Source organism: Engraulis encrasicolus, chromosome 5 (assembly GCF_034702125.1).
Source record: "Engraulis encrasicolus isolate BLACKSEA-1 chromosome 5, IST_EnEncr_1.0, whole genome shotgun sequence".
Classification (NCBI taxonomy): Eukaryota; Metazoa; Chordata; class Actinopteri; order Clupeiformes; family Engraulidae; genus Engraulis; species Engraulis encrasicolus.
Window position 1 is genome coordinate 56,300,131 of NC_085861.1, and position 16,086 is coordinate 56,316,216.

The 16,086-nt window shown below is 44.4% G+C and overlaps 1 protein-coding gene across 1 annotated transcript in view; it reads left to right on the forward strand.

Annotated features, from left to right (window-relative positions):
• ulk4 (unc-51 like kinase 4) overlaps positions 1-16,086 on the forward strand; it is a 141,514-nt gene that overhangs the window by 51,961 nt on the left and 73,467 nt on the right. Inside the window, exons 22-24 of the mRNA XM_063199756.1 lie at positions 1,724-1,851; positions 12,383-12,516; positions 13,424-13,545. Of these exons, the coding sequence (XP_063055826.1) occupies positions 1,724-1,851; positions 12,383-12,516; positions 13,424-13,545 (384 nt within the window). The remainder of the gene's footprint in view (positions 1-1,723; positions 1,852-12,382; positions 12,517-13,423; positions 13,546-16,086) is intronic.

Genomic DNA, 16,086 nt, shown 5'->3' on the forward strand with positions numbered 1-16,086 from the left:
TGCTGTGTTCGAAAATGAGTTGTTCATGAACTAGAAAGTTGGAACATTTTGCGAGCCGGAAGATTCTTGTTTTTTGTAAGTGGAACCGTGACAACAACGTAGACATCAGCAGGTTCATCCGGGCCATACACACGGTAAAACGTTCAGGTCGTTCACTGCTAAGCATTTAATCTGTTTTCATATTTCCTAACGATTACGGACTGAGCACAGATACATTCGACATGATTTAGCCCCCATACTTGCAGTGTGAATGAGCCATAACTCACCCTCCCATAAATGGGTTTGTGTGCCCAGGTTCAAGTTCAGCTTGGGTAATGTCCCAATCTTACCATCATACTCTCTACCCATCATTTCCTGAGTCTATCTTCACTGGCCTGGCTCAAAAAAGGCTACTAATTAGCCAGAATCAGCTGGGCTGGTGAATATTTGGAGCCAGTATGAAGTTCAACTGTGTTCTGGAGCCAGTTTACCCATCTCTGTATTGGATCTGCACATTAGAGATTATGTTTAAAGAACAGATAAGATTGATCATGCAGTGTGTGCATATGAAGCTGTTCATACTTTGTAAAGCACGTCAACATGAGCATAAATGAAAAATGTGATTCGTTTTCATCATTTTGTGAAATGCTGTTTCATTCTTGCTGCTCACTGACTCGTGCACTCTATTTTGCTTGTTATCTTAAGGGGTAATCGTTTGGAAAATAGGCGGCTGAAATTGATTTAAAAGGTCCTACATGCTTCTGTCAAGGCTCCCTGATTACCATTGGTAATTGTCTTTCACCCGAATTAATTTGCATGCAAATATCCAGCTTAAATAAAAAAAACACGCCTTCAGTCAATGCCTGAAACCGTATGAGTCTTCAATTCTGCAAAAATTCTATGAAAAAAAGAAAATGTATTCTTTTTGCTCCTTGACAAACAGGAATCCTGAACAGTGCGTGTTTATTTGTGCATTGTCTGGCATGGAATTTAAATTTCAATGAATCACCAGGCGACTTGGCTAATTGGGTGAGGAAAGTGTCGCAATCTCCCCACATGCAGCTTGGAATACTGTTGATGTAATTACAACTCGGGCAGGAAGTGGGCGCTTTTGAAATTAATTAAGTTTCACTCGATGGCGTATTTAATCGCAATGCTTCGCCGTGCCGCCTTCTTTTGACCAGTTCCTCTTTCTCCTCCACCCCTCTCCTCTACTCTCCAAATGCAAGATAGCGGAAGCTAATCAATCCTGCTAATTTGCTGCTCACCAAAATGCAGTGGAGCTCATTAGCTTATGATTAACCTCTTGTTTCAAGTGAAGAGCAGCGCCAGGACTTTCAGTTGCCCCCTCTTGCCCTCAGCCTATGGCAGCACTGATAACACCTGTATGTCACCCACTGCCAGCCCCGGCCTTCTGCACCACACTGTCCACCACCAGCCTTATCTAAAACGAGGGACCGGTGGAGAGGCCAAGGGAAGTTAATGTGGATTGGCAATGAATAGAGGTGGAGACTGGGTCAACAAGCGGTCTGATGTCTATACTTATTATTTTTGCTCTTCACCACTGTTGTCTAAAAAGAAGACTGGTTAGAGGGACCGCTAGTATGGGTACAGGGGAACGGAGGCAGGTGAAGGTTAACAATTGGGGTGAGTTTTGTGTCACATATTGAAAATTGTGAAATTAAGGTGTGTGTGTGTGCGTGCGTGCGTGCGTGCGTGCGTGCGTGCATGCGTGTTTTTGTAGGACTTTGTGATGAAGATCATGCGCTCTCTGGAGAGTCCGTCTGCGGTGATCCGGGCGAAGGCCTTCCTGGTGCTGCTGCTGGTGCTGATGCAGAGCCGAGACATGCTGCTCTTCTGCTGCAGCTCCAGGTACCGTAGGACCCAACCAGCCTGAAAAAAATCCACTGATTGCCATTCAGTTACCATGTCATGAACACTGATGGACTGAACACATGTTATTTAGGCTTTATTTGTGTTGCATGCAAAGTCTCTGAAAAGCGAGTCAACCAACTGACCAACATAGTGGCGCATGGAGTCGTCGTGCACACCACTATAAAACACGATGCCACCAATAAGTCCAGTAACCTGCCACAAAATCTTCCAACTTGGCTGATCCTAGACTACTTTGAGAATATTATGAGATTAAATGTGTCGCTGCGTAGCTGGTATAATCAAGCTCTTCAGCCATGCCATCCTAATGTTCGGATGTGATTCTACATTCTATTTAATCTCCGCTCCCTAATTGGCCCAGATCTTCTGCCGTCAGCATGTTCTATCCTGCAGCAGTGCTGCTGGTTGCGGCTCATGTCCCCGAGCTTCCCCCTCTCTCCTTTCATTCTCCATAGCCCCTTTGCTTCATATCTTTCTTTCCATTTTCTCCATCCCTGCTGCTGTGCGTGTCTCTCTCTCCATTTCTCCCCCTCCTTCTATTTTGTCTGCTGCTGTTTTCGTCCCCCCTTCCCTCACACACTCTTACAAGTGTTCCCAAGATGCACTCTGTCAGAACTGACCCTCCATTCCGACTCCCAGAGTGAGTGCAGACAGCGTCGCTCAGTGGAGAAACTCTCCCCCTAATTAGCTCGGCTGTGTCGGCCCCATGCTGGCCCCCGTTCTGATCACACGACCGCGGCCGCGCTGCACAAGTGTCAGGCCCACGGCTTTATAGTCAGGCAACTTTCACTGGCCTCAGACATGGAGGGTAGGGGGTGGGGGGGGTATAGCTCCGGGAACTCAACCGGCAGGAAAAGAGAAGAGAAAAAGAAATGATGGAAAAAAGGAGGCCGCAGTGAAGGAGCAGCAGCAATGTTGGGCTTGTCGTCTTCTTGGCTGCTGCTCTGCTGCAATGAGTCAAACCGCTTTGGGGTGCCTGTTTTTCAGGTTGCGGACGGAGACTCTCTAGCGCGTCACTTCACCCCATCCAAACAGGTTCCTATTACAGTAGCAATATAGAGTGCTCACTGCAGCTCTGTTCAGTTCTTGACGATGTGCATTTGATGGTGCATCTGGCAGCTGACATGCATGTGATTGGACAATACCGTGCCGTGCGGAATATAATGATCTTACTGGCCTTATTATCTTGGGCTTTCTCACGCATGTGGTCAAGAGACTGCTTAAGGGCTGAAAAAGGGAGAGTGCCCTGCTATTGTTGCCTGTTGAGTGAAATGATCTTAGAGGTGTGTGTATGTCTTTATTTCATAGTGAAGAGATGGCAGAAAATGAGTGGGAGAGAGAGCGACGGGGTACGGTTGGGAGATGACCCAGGCCGGATTCGAACCTGGGTCCCCATGGGCAACTTGTCCAGTAATGGTAATGATATCCTCCCTTGAGGTGCATGAGTGAGTGAAGTTGATTGGCAGAAATCTGAGGAAATTATGATGCACTTTATGCCCCCCTCCCCCCAACCCACAATGCTGGGGTGAATTTCTCAAAACCAAAGTTGCTTACTACATTAGCTACTTTGTTGTTTTCAATGCATTTTCCCATTGGCAACTACCGAAGTTGCTAACAGGCTAACAACTTCTCTTTTGAGAAACTCACCCCAGGCTGCCAGCTAGACAGGAGTGTCTATATAAAATGGCAAGCCAGCCTGCCATAGCTATCAATCCATTTCTCACCCTCTCTCTAGCGGGATTCCAATTATGGTGGCGAAAGTGCGGACTAGGGTGTGTGTGTGTGTGGTGTGGCGTGCCTGATACAGCCGTGTAGAGGTAATTTATTGTGAAAGTCACAGTTCCGTGCTCCCATTTCTATTCTTCCCCAGGTAATACAGAGGCTGGCCGCCTGTGACGGACTAATAAAGCTCTCCCATAGCTTGATCTCAACTTGCTCAAATAAATGAGTTTTTTTTTTAATTCAGAAGAAAGGCCTCTGGGATTTGTTCCCCTCTCTCTACAAATTCCCTCTCCCTTGTCCATCCTTCACCTGCTGTTGTAACTTTGGAAGTAGAGCGTCAGACACTTCATCTAAGATGATCGATGGAGGATGGAGATGGAGCATATGTGGTTAAACTGGCAAAAAAAGAGACAGAAAACCGACCATGCTGCTGAGCCTTGCTAGTCAAAGAGGTTGGTGTGCATATTGGGGTTGTCACGGCTGAACTCTCTACAGTGAACCTCAGTGATGATGTGTCACTAGACGACTAGTGGGGTAGCAGCTCTGCTGAGGAGATTGCTATTGCCAGCCTGTGTCTTATATGTCAGTCTGCATCAGTGGAAGTGAGCTCCAGCACTTCAGCCCTGCAGCTGTATCCTGCTGTAGTGCTGTACATACCTCATGGACTGATGGCTATGGCATTGCCAGACTAGATTTTTTTTAAAGTTTATTTACAAAAATATGTGCAGCCCATTTACAAATGTCATCTTTTTTCATTAAATAGCCTGGCCTGGTCTTTACTAATTTAATTCGTAACATCAAAGCTTTTTTGACTAGAACTTATTTACGGCACTGTCTGGCTAAATGTTTACTAGTGCCATCAATTTCTAAGTATTCCTTTATGGTTTGGAAATGTACACTTTTCCATGTTAATTTGCTATTGTATCAATCACAATCGCAATTCAGATAGATCAGACATCTTGGGCCAAGTCTGATTCGAGTGGTGCCAAATCCTGCATAATTTCTGCCTTTATGGAAGATTGGAAGATTCTATTTTTAACCAACTTAAAAAAAAGTTTTTGTAACACAACAAAGCTGTGCATACGTCGTGCACACAAAGTATATGGATAAATATACTGATTTAAACTACTGTAAAAGCATCCATTCTGGATGTTTCTTTTTTTAAGTTCATTGTACATTTTTACAGCTTCTCTTAACATCCCGCTGCAGTCCTACCTTCAATTTCGCATCCTTCCATGTTTATTACTCACCTAAGAACACTTTCCTCTTCACTGACTCTTTCAATTACAATCTTGTGGCTCCACTTCAAAGTCACCCTGTGAGCTGGAGTGGCTGTGTGAATGGCTTGTGGAAATGAGGGCGATGCCTGCAAATGAAAAGGTTGGCCACTCAACCGCTGTGATTTATTTTTGAAACAGTACAGTAGTCTGTGTTACCTGATATTACAGATTCTTATCATCATTATTTAGTAGATTAGAGGAGAGTAGAGTAGCATTCATTCATCTCGAAGGAAATGTAGGTGTCTACTAGCATACATACAAACGGATCATATCACATTAAACATTCAAATATAAAAAGTCTCTCAGTGCAGTAGTTGGTACTGATCGATGGAGGTGGGCTTAAGATACAGTGCCCTCCATAATTATTGGCACCCCTGGTTGAGATGTGTTTTTTAGCTTCCAATTATTTTATTTTTTTTTCTAAATAATATGGGACCTTAATGGAAAAAAAGAGAAAAATCCAACCTTCAATACAAGTGCATTTATTCAGTGGGGAAAAAATCCCACATAAAGAAATAATTATTTGACATCAAATAATGTGTGTCACAATTATTAGCACCCCTGGTGTTAATATTTTGTACAACCCCCTTTTGCCAACAAAACAGCACCTAATCTTCTCCTATAATGTTTCACAAGATGGGAAAAGACAGAAAGAGGGATCTTCAGCCATTCCTCTTTGCAGAATCTCTCTAAATCATCCAGAGACCTGGGTCCTCTCCTCTGTACTCTCCTCTTCAGCTCACCCCACAGGTTCTCAATGGGGTTGAGGTCAGGGGACTGAGATGGCCATGGGAGGAGCTTGATTTTGTGTCTGGTGAACCATTTCTGTGTAGATTTGGCCATATGTTTAGGGTCATTGTCTTGCTGAAAGACCCAGTGATGACCAAGCTTCAGCTTTCGGGCAGAGGGCAACAGATTTTGATTTAAAATGTCCTGGTATTTCAAAGCATTCATGATGCCATGCACCCTAACAAGGTTCCCAGGGCCTTTGGAAGCAAAACAGCCCCACAGCATCACTGACCCACCCCCATACTTCACAGTGGGTATGAGGTGCTTTTCAGCATGCGCATCTTTCGTGGTACGCCAGACCCACTTAGAGTGTTTGTTGCCAAAAAGCTCAATCTTGGTCTCATCTGACCAAAGCACACGGTCCCAGTTGAAGCCCCAATACCGCTTGGCGAACTCCAGACGCTTGCGTTTATGATTGTGAGTGAGGAAAGGTTTTCTGCGTGCATGCCTCCCAAACAGCTTGTTGGCGTGTAGACAGCGCCTGATGGTTGATTTGGAGACTTTGTGACCCCAGGATGCTACCATTTGTTGTAATTCTGTAACAGTGAGCTTTGGAGATCTTTTGATTTCTCTTACCATCCTCCTCACTGTGCGTGGTGGCAAAATAAACTTGGGTCCTCGTCCAGGCTTGTTTACCACTGTTCCAGTTGTTTTGAACTTCTTAATTATTCCTCTCACAGTGGATATGGGCAGCTGCAGTTGAGTGGCAATCTTCTTGTAGCCTCTGCCTGACCTGTGAAGGTCGACGCACATCTGCCTCACTTGTATGCTGTGTTCCTTTGTCTTTCCCATGTTTAAGAGTGGATAAGAGAAATGGCCTCGGTGTCACGTCATATTTATACCCCAGGGAAACAGGAAGTGATGAATTACTAATTAAATGTTCCTACATACTCTGGTAAACTTTGTAAACTACTGTAGAAATGACAGAAATGCTTCAATTATATTTATTTCCTGGGAATTCTTAAGGGTGCCAATAATTGTGGAACAGGTGATTTAATGAAAAATAATTATTTTTTAGTCAGGGATTTTTTTATTTTCTTACAATTCATTTGAGTTGAAGGCTACATTTTCCTACAATTTTCAGTGTGACAGTATTCTTCTGCAATAAACACTGAATTTATTTTAAGGCTTTTAACACATCTCAACCAGGGGTGCCAATAATTATGGAGGGCACTGTAAGTGGGCAGTATGGGGGTAGGGTTTTGATTTATGCGGTCCAGTCACCTATAACAATGATTCTGCATCTCTGTTTTGTCTGTAGTCACACCGCTTTAAAGGTGCACTGTGTAATGTTTGTAAATGCCAAATTCTATGTATTCGTTATGACAGGGAAAATTGTCCTTTTCATACATTATCTTCTCCATAGTCTGCCCTTTTGAGTTTCCAGAAATAGACATTTTTAGCTGAAAAACGGTGAAGCCTCCTCAACGACCTCTGCTACCTGCTCACTTTGGTCGCTTTTGTTGTACACACTTACGCTTAGTAACATGCTATGCATTCAAACCACTGCAGCCAGGTTCCTGGTGAGTTCTCAAACACAACCAAGCTACACCCATCCTCCCTCCACTCCCTCCATCTCAGCACAAGCCCAGACAGCAGGAATATGGTCCTTGTGTATTACCAGGGTGGCCGCGGGTCCTTAAAAAGTCTTAAAAAGTCTTAAATTTCATATTCGCCAAATAAGGCCTTGAAAAGTCTTATTTTGTCTTAAATTTTCAACCCAAATGTCTTAAATTTGTGGAGCTTAATTTAGGGAGGAATAATTATGTCAGCCATGTGATGAACTTCGCGACGGAAATCGGGAGTTGTAGCCATGTAGTGTAAGCTTAATTTAGAATGCATTATTGAATTTTATTTAGTGTAAAGTTTCATTGTGTATAGTTTTGTGTTTTCAAACGGCTACATTAATGTAAATAACCAATTGGTTTTTGTGCTTCATTTGAACCTGTGTATGATCTTGCGAGTTGGTCCTAATTTCATTTGGAAAATGGTATTGAAAAGTCTTAAAATGTCTTAATTTTGACTTGCTAAAACCTGTAAACGCTGCGAGTTGGTCTTAATTTTATTTGGAAAATGGTATTGAAAAGTCTTAAAATGTCTTAATTTTGACTTGGTCAAACCTGTAGACACCCTGTATTACTATTAAAAAAAGTCTTCAATCAAAACTGTGATTTGGAATAGTATGCTACTAGTTGTTAGTCAACCAACACCAAACTATTCACATCCTATTCTGTCTGCAAGTCTTCACCTCTCCTTTTGGAGTCATTTGGTTGGTCTAGCTGTCTGTAGTCAGAGTGATTTCAGAGTAATGTGCAGAGTGGAGCTACAGTAGGGTTGCCTGTCTGCCTGGTGAGTCACTCACGTCGTGTTGCTGTGGAAGCAGAGAGCTGCTCTCAGGCTAATTAACATGTCTGTAAATAAGAGAACAGCCGCGGGAGGTTCAAGAAACACAGACGCCGCCGTCCTCTCATTTGTTGTGCACGTCATCTTTCCACAGCTGCCGTTCTATGCTTAACATTCAGTCTTCTTTAACGCGCCTGTCTGTCTATCTTCCGCACGTATGACTTCTCACACCGTGTGCTCCTGTTATACACGTAGACTAATCTTAAACTCTCCCCAACACCACCTCAGCTCACCTCGCACATCTCTCACCTCCCCTCTGATATTCTGCCTCAGTTTAGCTTTTTGTCTGCACACACACACACACACACACACACACACACACACACACACACACACACACACACACACACACACACACACACACACACACACACACACACACACACACACACGCACACGCACACGCACACGCATGCACACACATACGCTACACAAACAGTACATTCACACTTTCTTTGGCTCTGCCCTCAGCTCAGCCCTCCTCCTTTCGGTGCTTCTTCGCCTTGTCTGCTCACCTACAATCCTACATCACACCCTCTCAATATATCCTGAGACGTCCTCAGCTCCACACTGCCTCTTACTCTTCTCTGTCAGGAGCTAATCTTATAATTGCAACTTTATATTTATGGATTTAGGTAAATACAATTGTATGCTCTGAGGTTTTTATTCCAAGGAATGTATTTTTTATGTCCGATACAAACAGGCACAATAATACTGAATGCTACGCCTTGATGGAACTACCTCCATCACACCCTCCAACATCTCACTGTTCGATTTATAGCGGCTAAGGATAGTTTAACAGCACTTGCGTCACTTCGTGTCATGCTCCAACTCCCCTTATTTAACCATTATAAATCAAACACAAACCCACAGCCTCTCGTGGCTTTGCGGTGTGAAAAACGAATTGTAAAATTGTGCATTGTGACATTTTCTAACACTGGATTTTCTCCAAATATTTATGAAAAGTTTGCTGTGCTGAAGTGGAGAGCCTTAGCTTTGTGTCACAAATTCGTTGGTAAAGTGCTGTCCAAAATAAGAAACAGTATTGATTTCTCAATCTTTTGATATGGCATGGGTGATACAAATGTGCTTTGCTCAGAGACTCCAAAGGGGACTTTGTTTATCCTAAAACAACAAACCCTGATTACAGATAAACCCCTTTTTGTACAGTAGATGCTGCATGATCTGCAAATGAAAGCTTGCACTCTGGGGATTCCCGTGAAGCTGGATTGCATGAAAAGCTTCATTAAGTACCCTAAAAAAAGCTCAATGAGTAAAGTAGAGTAGAGTATCATTTGATGTGGGCATTTCAAGAATGTCACCCATGTATATTGCACATATAGTGCATATAGTGCACAACAATGTGAGAACAGCGGTGGTGTTCTGTGGATGTACATTTCAAGATGAGGCATGCCATGTGTTATACTGGATGTACTGAAGGACCCGGTCCGTTTTTCACTGTCCTGTCCAATTAAGGTGTACATTTCTAAGTAGAATTTCCAGAAGGTATCCTACCTATATTCACAAATGTTATATCATGTATGTATATCTACTACCAATGTACATGTAAAAGATAACATTTGTGATTAGCTAGCATAATAGGTATTATGTTCTCTCTATGTCCTCTGTTTGTCCAGTCTTGCACTTTAAATGTCTGTATGTGTATTGTATGGATACTCTAGGTCAGTGTTTCTCAACTGGTGGGTCACGACCCAAAAGTGGGTCGCAGAGGGGCCATGGGTGGGTCGCGGAGCCTTGGTGTAAAAAAAAAAGTAATTCTAAAAAAAAAAAATCCAACTTTTCCTGCAACAATTTCCAACTTTTATTTTGATAGGCTAGTGAACTCTGTGTCATCTGTTGTCATACATACAATCTGAATGTTTATGCGAGATAGAAAGCGTGCAACCAGTCATCCGAGTCTTGGTTACATGTTGAGAATTGCATTGAATTGACTTGAACGCTAAAAAAATTGGGTCGCGACCGAATGAGAGTGGAAAATGGTGGGTCCCAAGACTGTGCCAGTTGAGAACCACTACTCTAGGTGTACTGTATGTGTACTGTCTGTGTATACTGTCTCTGTCTATACCTAAAGTATGTCTATGTCTGCATGGGAAAGTAAGAAACGTAATTTCAATTCTTTGTATGACCAGTGCATATAAAGAAATTGACAATTAAGCCGACTTGACTTGACTTGACTTGACATACATTTTGGAATTAAACTACTTGCATAATTTCATGTTCTACCCTTAAATCGCCACATTTCATTTTGATGTTAATACCAGTGAAACAGTTGTTTCTCTTAAGATGCACAGCAAGATGTAAGTGTATGTATGTCTGTATGTGTATTGTATGGATACTCTAGGTGTACTGCATGTGTACTGTCTATGTATTTACTGTTAATATACCAGTATGTTCTCTTAAGATGCACAGGAAGATGTAGGGGCAAATTCCCACACGGCATTACTTTAATGATGAGTGAAGTTTTACATTATGTGTGACTGACTGATGCTGCTTGATTTGTCCAACCATCTCGAGTCAGATCATCTACAGCCTTCTGACTTCTCACGGCAGCAGCAGCAGCAATGAATGATTGCTCACAGTTTTATGACACCAGATCCTCTAGTCAGTAATAGGCAAGAGCTTTTTTTCCTCGTCCACACGTCAACAGTACGCCGCATCAGTCACCATGTCTGAAACTACCCTCTCTGTCTCCTGTCATAACAACACCATGGTGCAGCTTCTGTCAAAACAAGGATGAGCGAGCTGGCTAGTGTTCCCACACACAGGATGTATAGTGCTTCCATCCCTCGTTATACACAATGATATACAGTGGATTGGAATGAGAACCCAATTCTGGGCCCCCCCTCTCCCTGGGCCCTGGACAACTGACCCCATTTGTCCTCCCCTGTCGACTTCTCTGGCAGGATGTACACTGTGTGCTTTCATCCACTGTTATTCACTATTATTATTGGAAGAGGTGATCCAGTAAGCTTCATTAACTCGAGTGCGCACTGACAATGCGTCAATGGTTTAAATCCCTTAATTTTTGAACTGAGATAAAGGAATTTTAGAGGGGATCAAAAATGGGATTTTGTACAGTGTCCTTACCTACATTTCTTCGCAAAGTGCTACTGTACTATACATCAATGTGCTTAAGTAGGAGAAGGTATTTTTATGCAGCTGTCCCCTGGTTTCTACCTTGTATGGCCAACATATACACACCATGCAGCATGTTTACTTACTTTCTCACTTACTTACTTAGTTTTTAGCTGAGCTGACCACCATCAAATTATGGTAGGTGATGGGCCTATGTGGGACAGTAGATTCGACTGTAACTATCCTCCATTTATAGCAGGAGCAGTTCTTACAAAATGGCAACATGCGATTGAAGTGAAGTGTGAATTTCGCAAATTAAGCCTACACCTCATTTGAAAACTCCCCCATCCAACTCCTTTAGAGAAAAAGTGTGTATGGAAGACTCCAAGTCCGAGTTCAAGAAACAACAACATGTTACAGTCAATCAATACGGAAGAAATGGCAAAACGTAGCAAATCCATGGAGCGCCTGCTTGAAATCACCTTGTGCCATTCCACTGAAGATAAATATCACACACACTGAGTTTCTTTCATGAACCTCAATGCCATCTCTCTCTCATTGCAATCAATGTTGATCTGTTTGTGTGCAAGATTGCTTACTGTACAGTAGTTTTTAATGTCAAAATATCTTCTTTCATAATGGCATTTTTGTGACGTGGTAATTCTAAAGTGAATTTATAGTTGTGTTAATGTTACTAAATTCCTGTTCGGCTCATGGTGCTGCAGTTTATTCCAATATGATGGATCGCAACAGAATATCCTTGAAGCCTCGATGTCTTTTGTCGTCACAGGCCTGCATCCTACACCACTAATATGTCGATGCCCATTGGTTGGAAACCAGCGTGCTATTTGGAGCGTTTGCATGTGACACAGCTCTTCTGACCTTGTTTTGTTAAGTTTGACAGAACTGAATGTCCATGTCTTCTTTCATATTGCCTATTTGATACCACTTTTATTTGAACTTGCCACTGGTTACCTGGCTGTTTTCTCCCGTGTGCTTGTACCCCCGTGCCCCCTTGGTTTTTGATGGAATGCATATTTAGTCTCGCTGGTGTGAGCATGCAGCAGGCAGTGTGTGACTCGTTGGTGTTTCCCACGTGTCATGTGCCGGATGGCTGGGGGTGGTGTGAGTGATCTCGTCTCCTCTCGTCTCCTCTCCTATTCTCTCCTCTCCTCTCCCTCTCCTCTCCTCTCCTCTCTCTGTGCCTGCTGCCCCTACAGACTGGTGATGTACATTGAGAGAGACATCAGAAAGGCCACGCCGGGGAAGGAGCAGCAAAGCGGCAATGAATACCTGTCAAAATGCCTGGGCCTGTTCATCCGTCACATCACGCAGGAGCTGCCTGCCATCCTGGGTAAATCAATCACATTTACTCCCAACGAAAAGAGAGAGTGGGAGAGAAAATGAGAGAGAGAGAGAAAGAAAGAGAGAGTGAGAAAGAGAGAGAGAGAGAGGAGAAAGTGAGAGAAATAGAGAAAGATAACCAAAGAGAAAGAGATAAGAGGGATAGAGGGGGGAAAATAAAGACAGAAAATAAGGTGACAGAGGGAGATAAAGAAAAAATGAGAGAGAGAGAGAGAGAAAGAGAGAGAGAGAGAGAGAGAGAGAGAGAGAGAGAGAGAGAGAGAGAGAGAGAGAGAGAGAGAGAGAGAAAGGGTGGGAGAGGGGGAGAAAGTGGGAGAAAGAGAGAGAAGGAAAGAGAGAATAGAGAGAAGGAGTGTGTTGATGAGAGAGCGAGCGGCATCAGAGGCGTATGCGCTTAGTCAGATCTCCCCTGTCTTTAATTACCTCCCTGATTGAATTGCGGAGCCCAGCAGTCAGATATCGACCCCTCCTCACTCACTCACTCACTCACTCCATTCTCTCATGTTGGTTTTGTGTGCGTGTGCGTGTGCGTGTGCGTGTGCATGGACTTTTTAATCACTATATGGTGGCACCAGTGCAAATAATCCAGTTTGCACCAGTTGGGCTCCACCTGGGACCTGGAAGATACACCCGCAGCGATAGTGTAGGTGTGTTGTTGCAGTGTTGTGGGGGCGTCGTAGCAACGTGGTAGTTAGACAGGTGCGCTGTTAGAGGGGTTAACACACCTGGCCACTCCACCTGCAAGGTCACCCACAGCTGTGTGTGTGTCTGTCTGTCTCTCTGTCTGTCTGCTGTATCTATGTCTGTTTCTGGACTTTGTGTTTGTCTCAAATTTAAATGAACTCTGTTATTAATTGTGTGTGCGTGTGCGTGTGCGTGTGTGTGTGTGTTTACAGATGATATATTGTTTGCGCTGGACAGCGTGGTTGGCCGTAAACACCCGTCTCCTGCTCAGGCCCGACAGCTGAAGCAGAACCTGCCTATGATGTCTGTGGTGCTGCAGCTGCTCACCTCCCAGGTGTGTGTGTGTGTGTGTGTGTGTGTGTGTGTGTGTGTGTGTGTGTGTGTGTGTGCGTGTGCGTGTGCGTGTGTGTGTGCGTGTGCGTGTGTGTGTGCGCATGTGCGCATGTGCGCGCGTGTACGTTTGTGTGCAAGCGTATATGCCTGCTTGTATGAGTGTGAGTGTGTGTGTGAGAGAGAGAGAGAGACTGTGTGTGTGGCGGGGGGGTCTTTTTGGGTAAGTGCAAGCAGACAAGTTAACTTCTGTTCAGTTTTGGGTAGTTTGATGTGAAGAAGCGAGTGAATGTTCATGTTCATGTGTCGTCTTGTCGTGTGTGTGTGTGTGTGTGTGTGTGTGTGTGTGTGTGTGTGTGTGTGTGTGTGTGTGTGTGTGTGTGTGTGTGTGTGTGTGTGTGTGTGTGTGTGTGTGTGTGTGTGTGTGTGTGTGTGTGTGTGTGTGTGTGTGTGCAGCTTCTCCTGTGTGAGTGTGTGCTTGCAGAGGTTTGCGTGAGCTGAGAGACCTGCATGTGCCTGTGGGTGTTTTTGAAGTTTGATGTTGCGTGTGGGTGGATGGATGCATTTTGGTCCTGTGGGCCCCCCCTAGCGTCAGGGTACCCCCCCCCCCCCCCTTCCCATCCTCCACACACACACACACACACACACACACACACACACACACACACACACACACACACACACACACACACACACACACACACACACACACACACACACACACACACACACACCACCTCTGTGGCTGGTGGCACTGCAGGTGCTGGCGCTGTGGGCACTCTGTGTGTGTGCTGCTGCTGCTGCTGCTGTAGCTGTATGTGGGTGGTCTGTTCTTTTCCATACTGTTTTAGCTCAGCCTCCCTCACCACAACCACAACCACAAGCCCCCCTCTCTAGCCTCCCAGCCCCCTTTGCTGACTCCGCCACACACAACTGCGGGAGGCGAAAGGAGACCTTCTCAGGTAAAGGGGCTCCTCTCCAGAGATCCTCCTGCAGACCGTATCGCTCCAGCTGCAGCTCGGCTCTCCCACTCCCCATCGTTTTTAGAAAGTCTTCTTTGTTTGACTAACAAAAAGAGCCTATAGAAAGAAAAAAAAGGAACGATGTGGAATGTAATTTGTATATTTTTTTCTCTCTGTCTAAATATTCAACTGTGTGTGCATGTGCTTAATGCTTGCAAGTGTGTGTGCGCATACATGTGTGTGTGTGTTCTTGTGTATGTGTGCGTGTGTGTGTGTGTGTTCTTGTGTATGTGTGCGTGCGTGTGTGTGTGTGTGTGTGTGCTTGTGCGCGTGTGTATGTGTGCATGTGTACCGTATAGAAAGCCAAAACCATTTAGAATTTGCCTTTTACAGTGCAGTGATGCTGCGCCATGCTAACCTGTCGACAAGATTAGTATGGGTTCCTCAGAATGGGGCTAAATTGGATTGGAGCCGGGGCTGAAATGAGATGAGTAGGGATTCTGCTTTGGCTCTCTCTCCTCTCCTCTCTCCTCCTCTGCTCAGCTGAGATGTTGGCCTGTAAAGCCTGTGGTGTAGCCCTGCCATGATTAAATATTAGGCCCCGTCTTCAACTGGCACTGATTTGCCACGGAGTCTTAAGATGGGTTTGCAGACTCGCCAAATTGAGCCATCAGGACCGCAATAGGCTGTCACTCTAGACAGTATGAAGTGCCCTGTGTGTGTGTGTGTGTGTGTGTGTGTGTGTGTGTGTGTGTGTGTGTGTGTGTGTGTGTGTGTGTGTGTGTGTGTGTGTGTGTGTGTGTGTGTGTGTGTGTGTGTGTTTGTGTGTGCGCGCGCGCACGTGCATGTGTCTGTAGTCATCTAAGATGCAACATCACCATTACCGACACAACAAAGCCCTTGAAACTCGGCACTAAACAGATAACGTGCCTCACTCCCTGAAGTGTTTTTTTTGTTGTTGCCATCATGCCATTGGACTAAGCCTGCTGTGTGTGCCAATGCCTTGGCTTGGACTTTTGATTGACAGACCAGTGGTCCCATTGAGTGAGAGTTAGGGGTGTAAATCACAGCTTCCATGTCGATACGCTTCAATATTGATTTCTTAAGGAAGCGACTAGATTATTTTCAATACTGAAGAATGCATTATGATACGATTCTATTTTTTTCCAATTACTTTTCCACTTCTAGTATGTTGCACAATTAACAGCTAGGACATTGGGCAGGGGCAAGCGATTCTATTATTTTCGACCCTTAAGAATGCCCCACGATACGATACGATACGATAGGATTCGATTCGACATAGGATCGATCCCTCCATACATATTGATTAATATTTACCCCTCTAGTGGGAGTCTTACCAGGTAGCGTCATTAGTGTTTTGGTTATTAGCCCATCACAGAGCCCCGGGGCAAGTGGCAGGTTTGAGCGTTCCCTGGAGCCTGTGCGGTACTGCTCTGACAGTTGTCTAAATGGGAGGACTTTACTGGTCAGTATTACTGTATAAGGTATAAGATATTCCCCCCACCAATGTGTGAATAAATGGGTATTTAACTTTAATGTTGTGTGTGTGTGTGTGTGTGTGT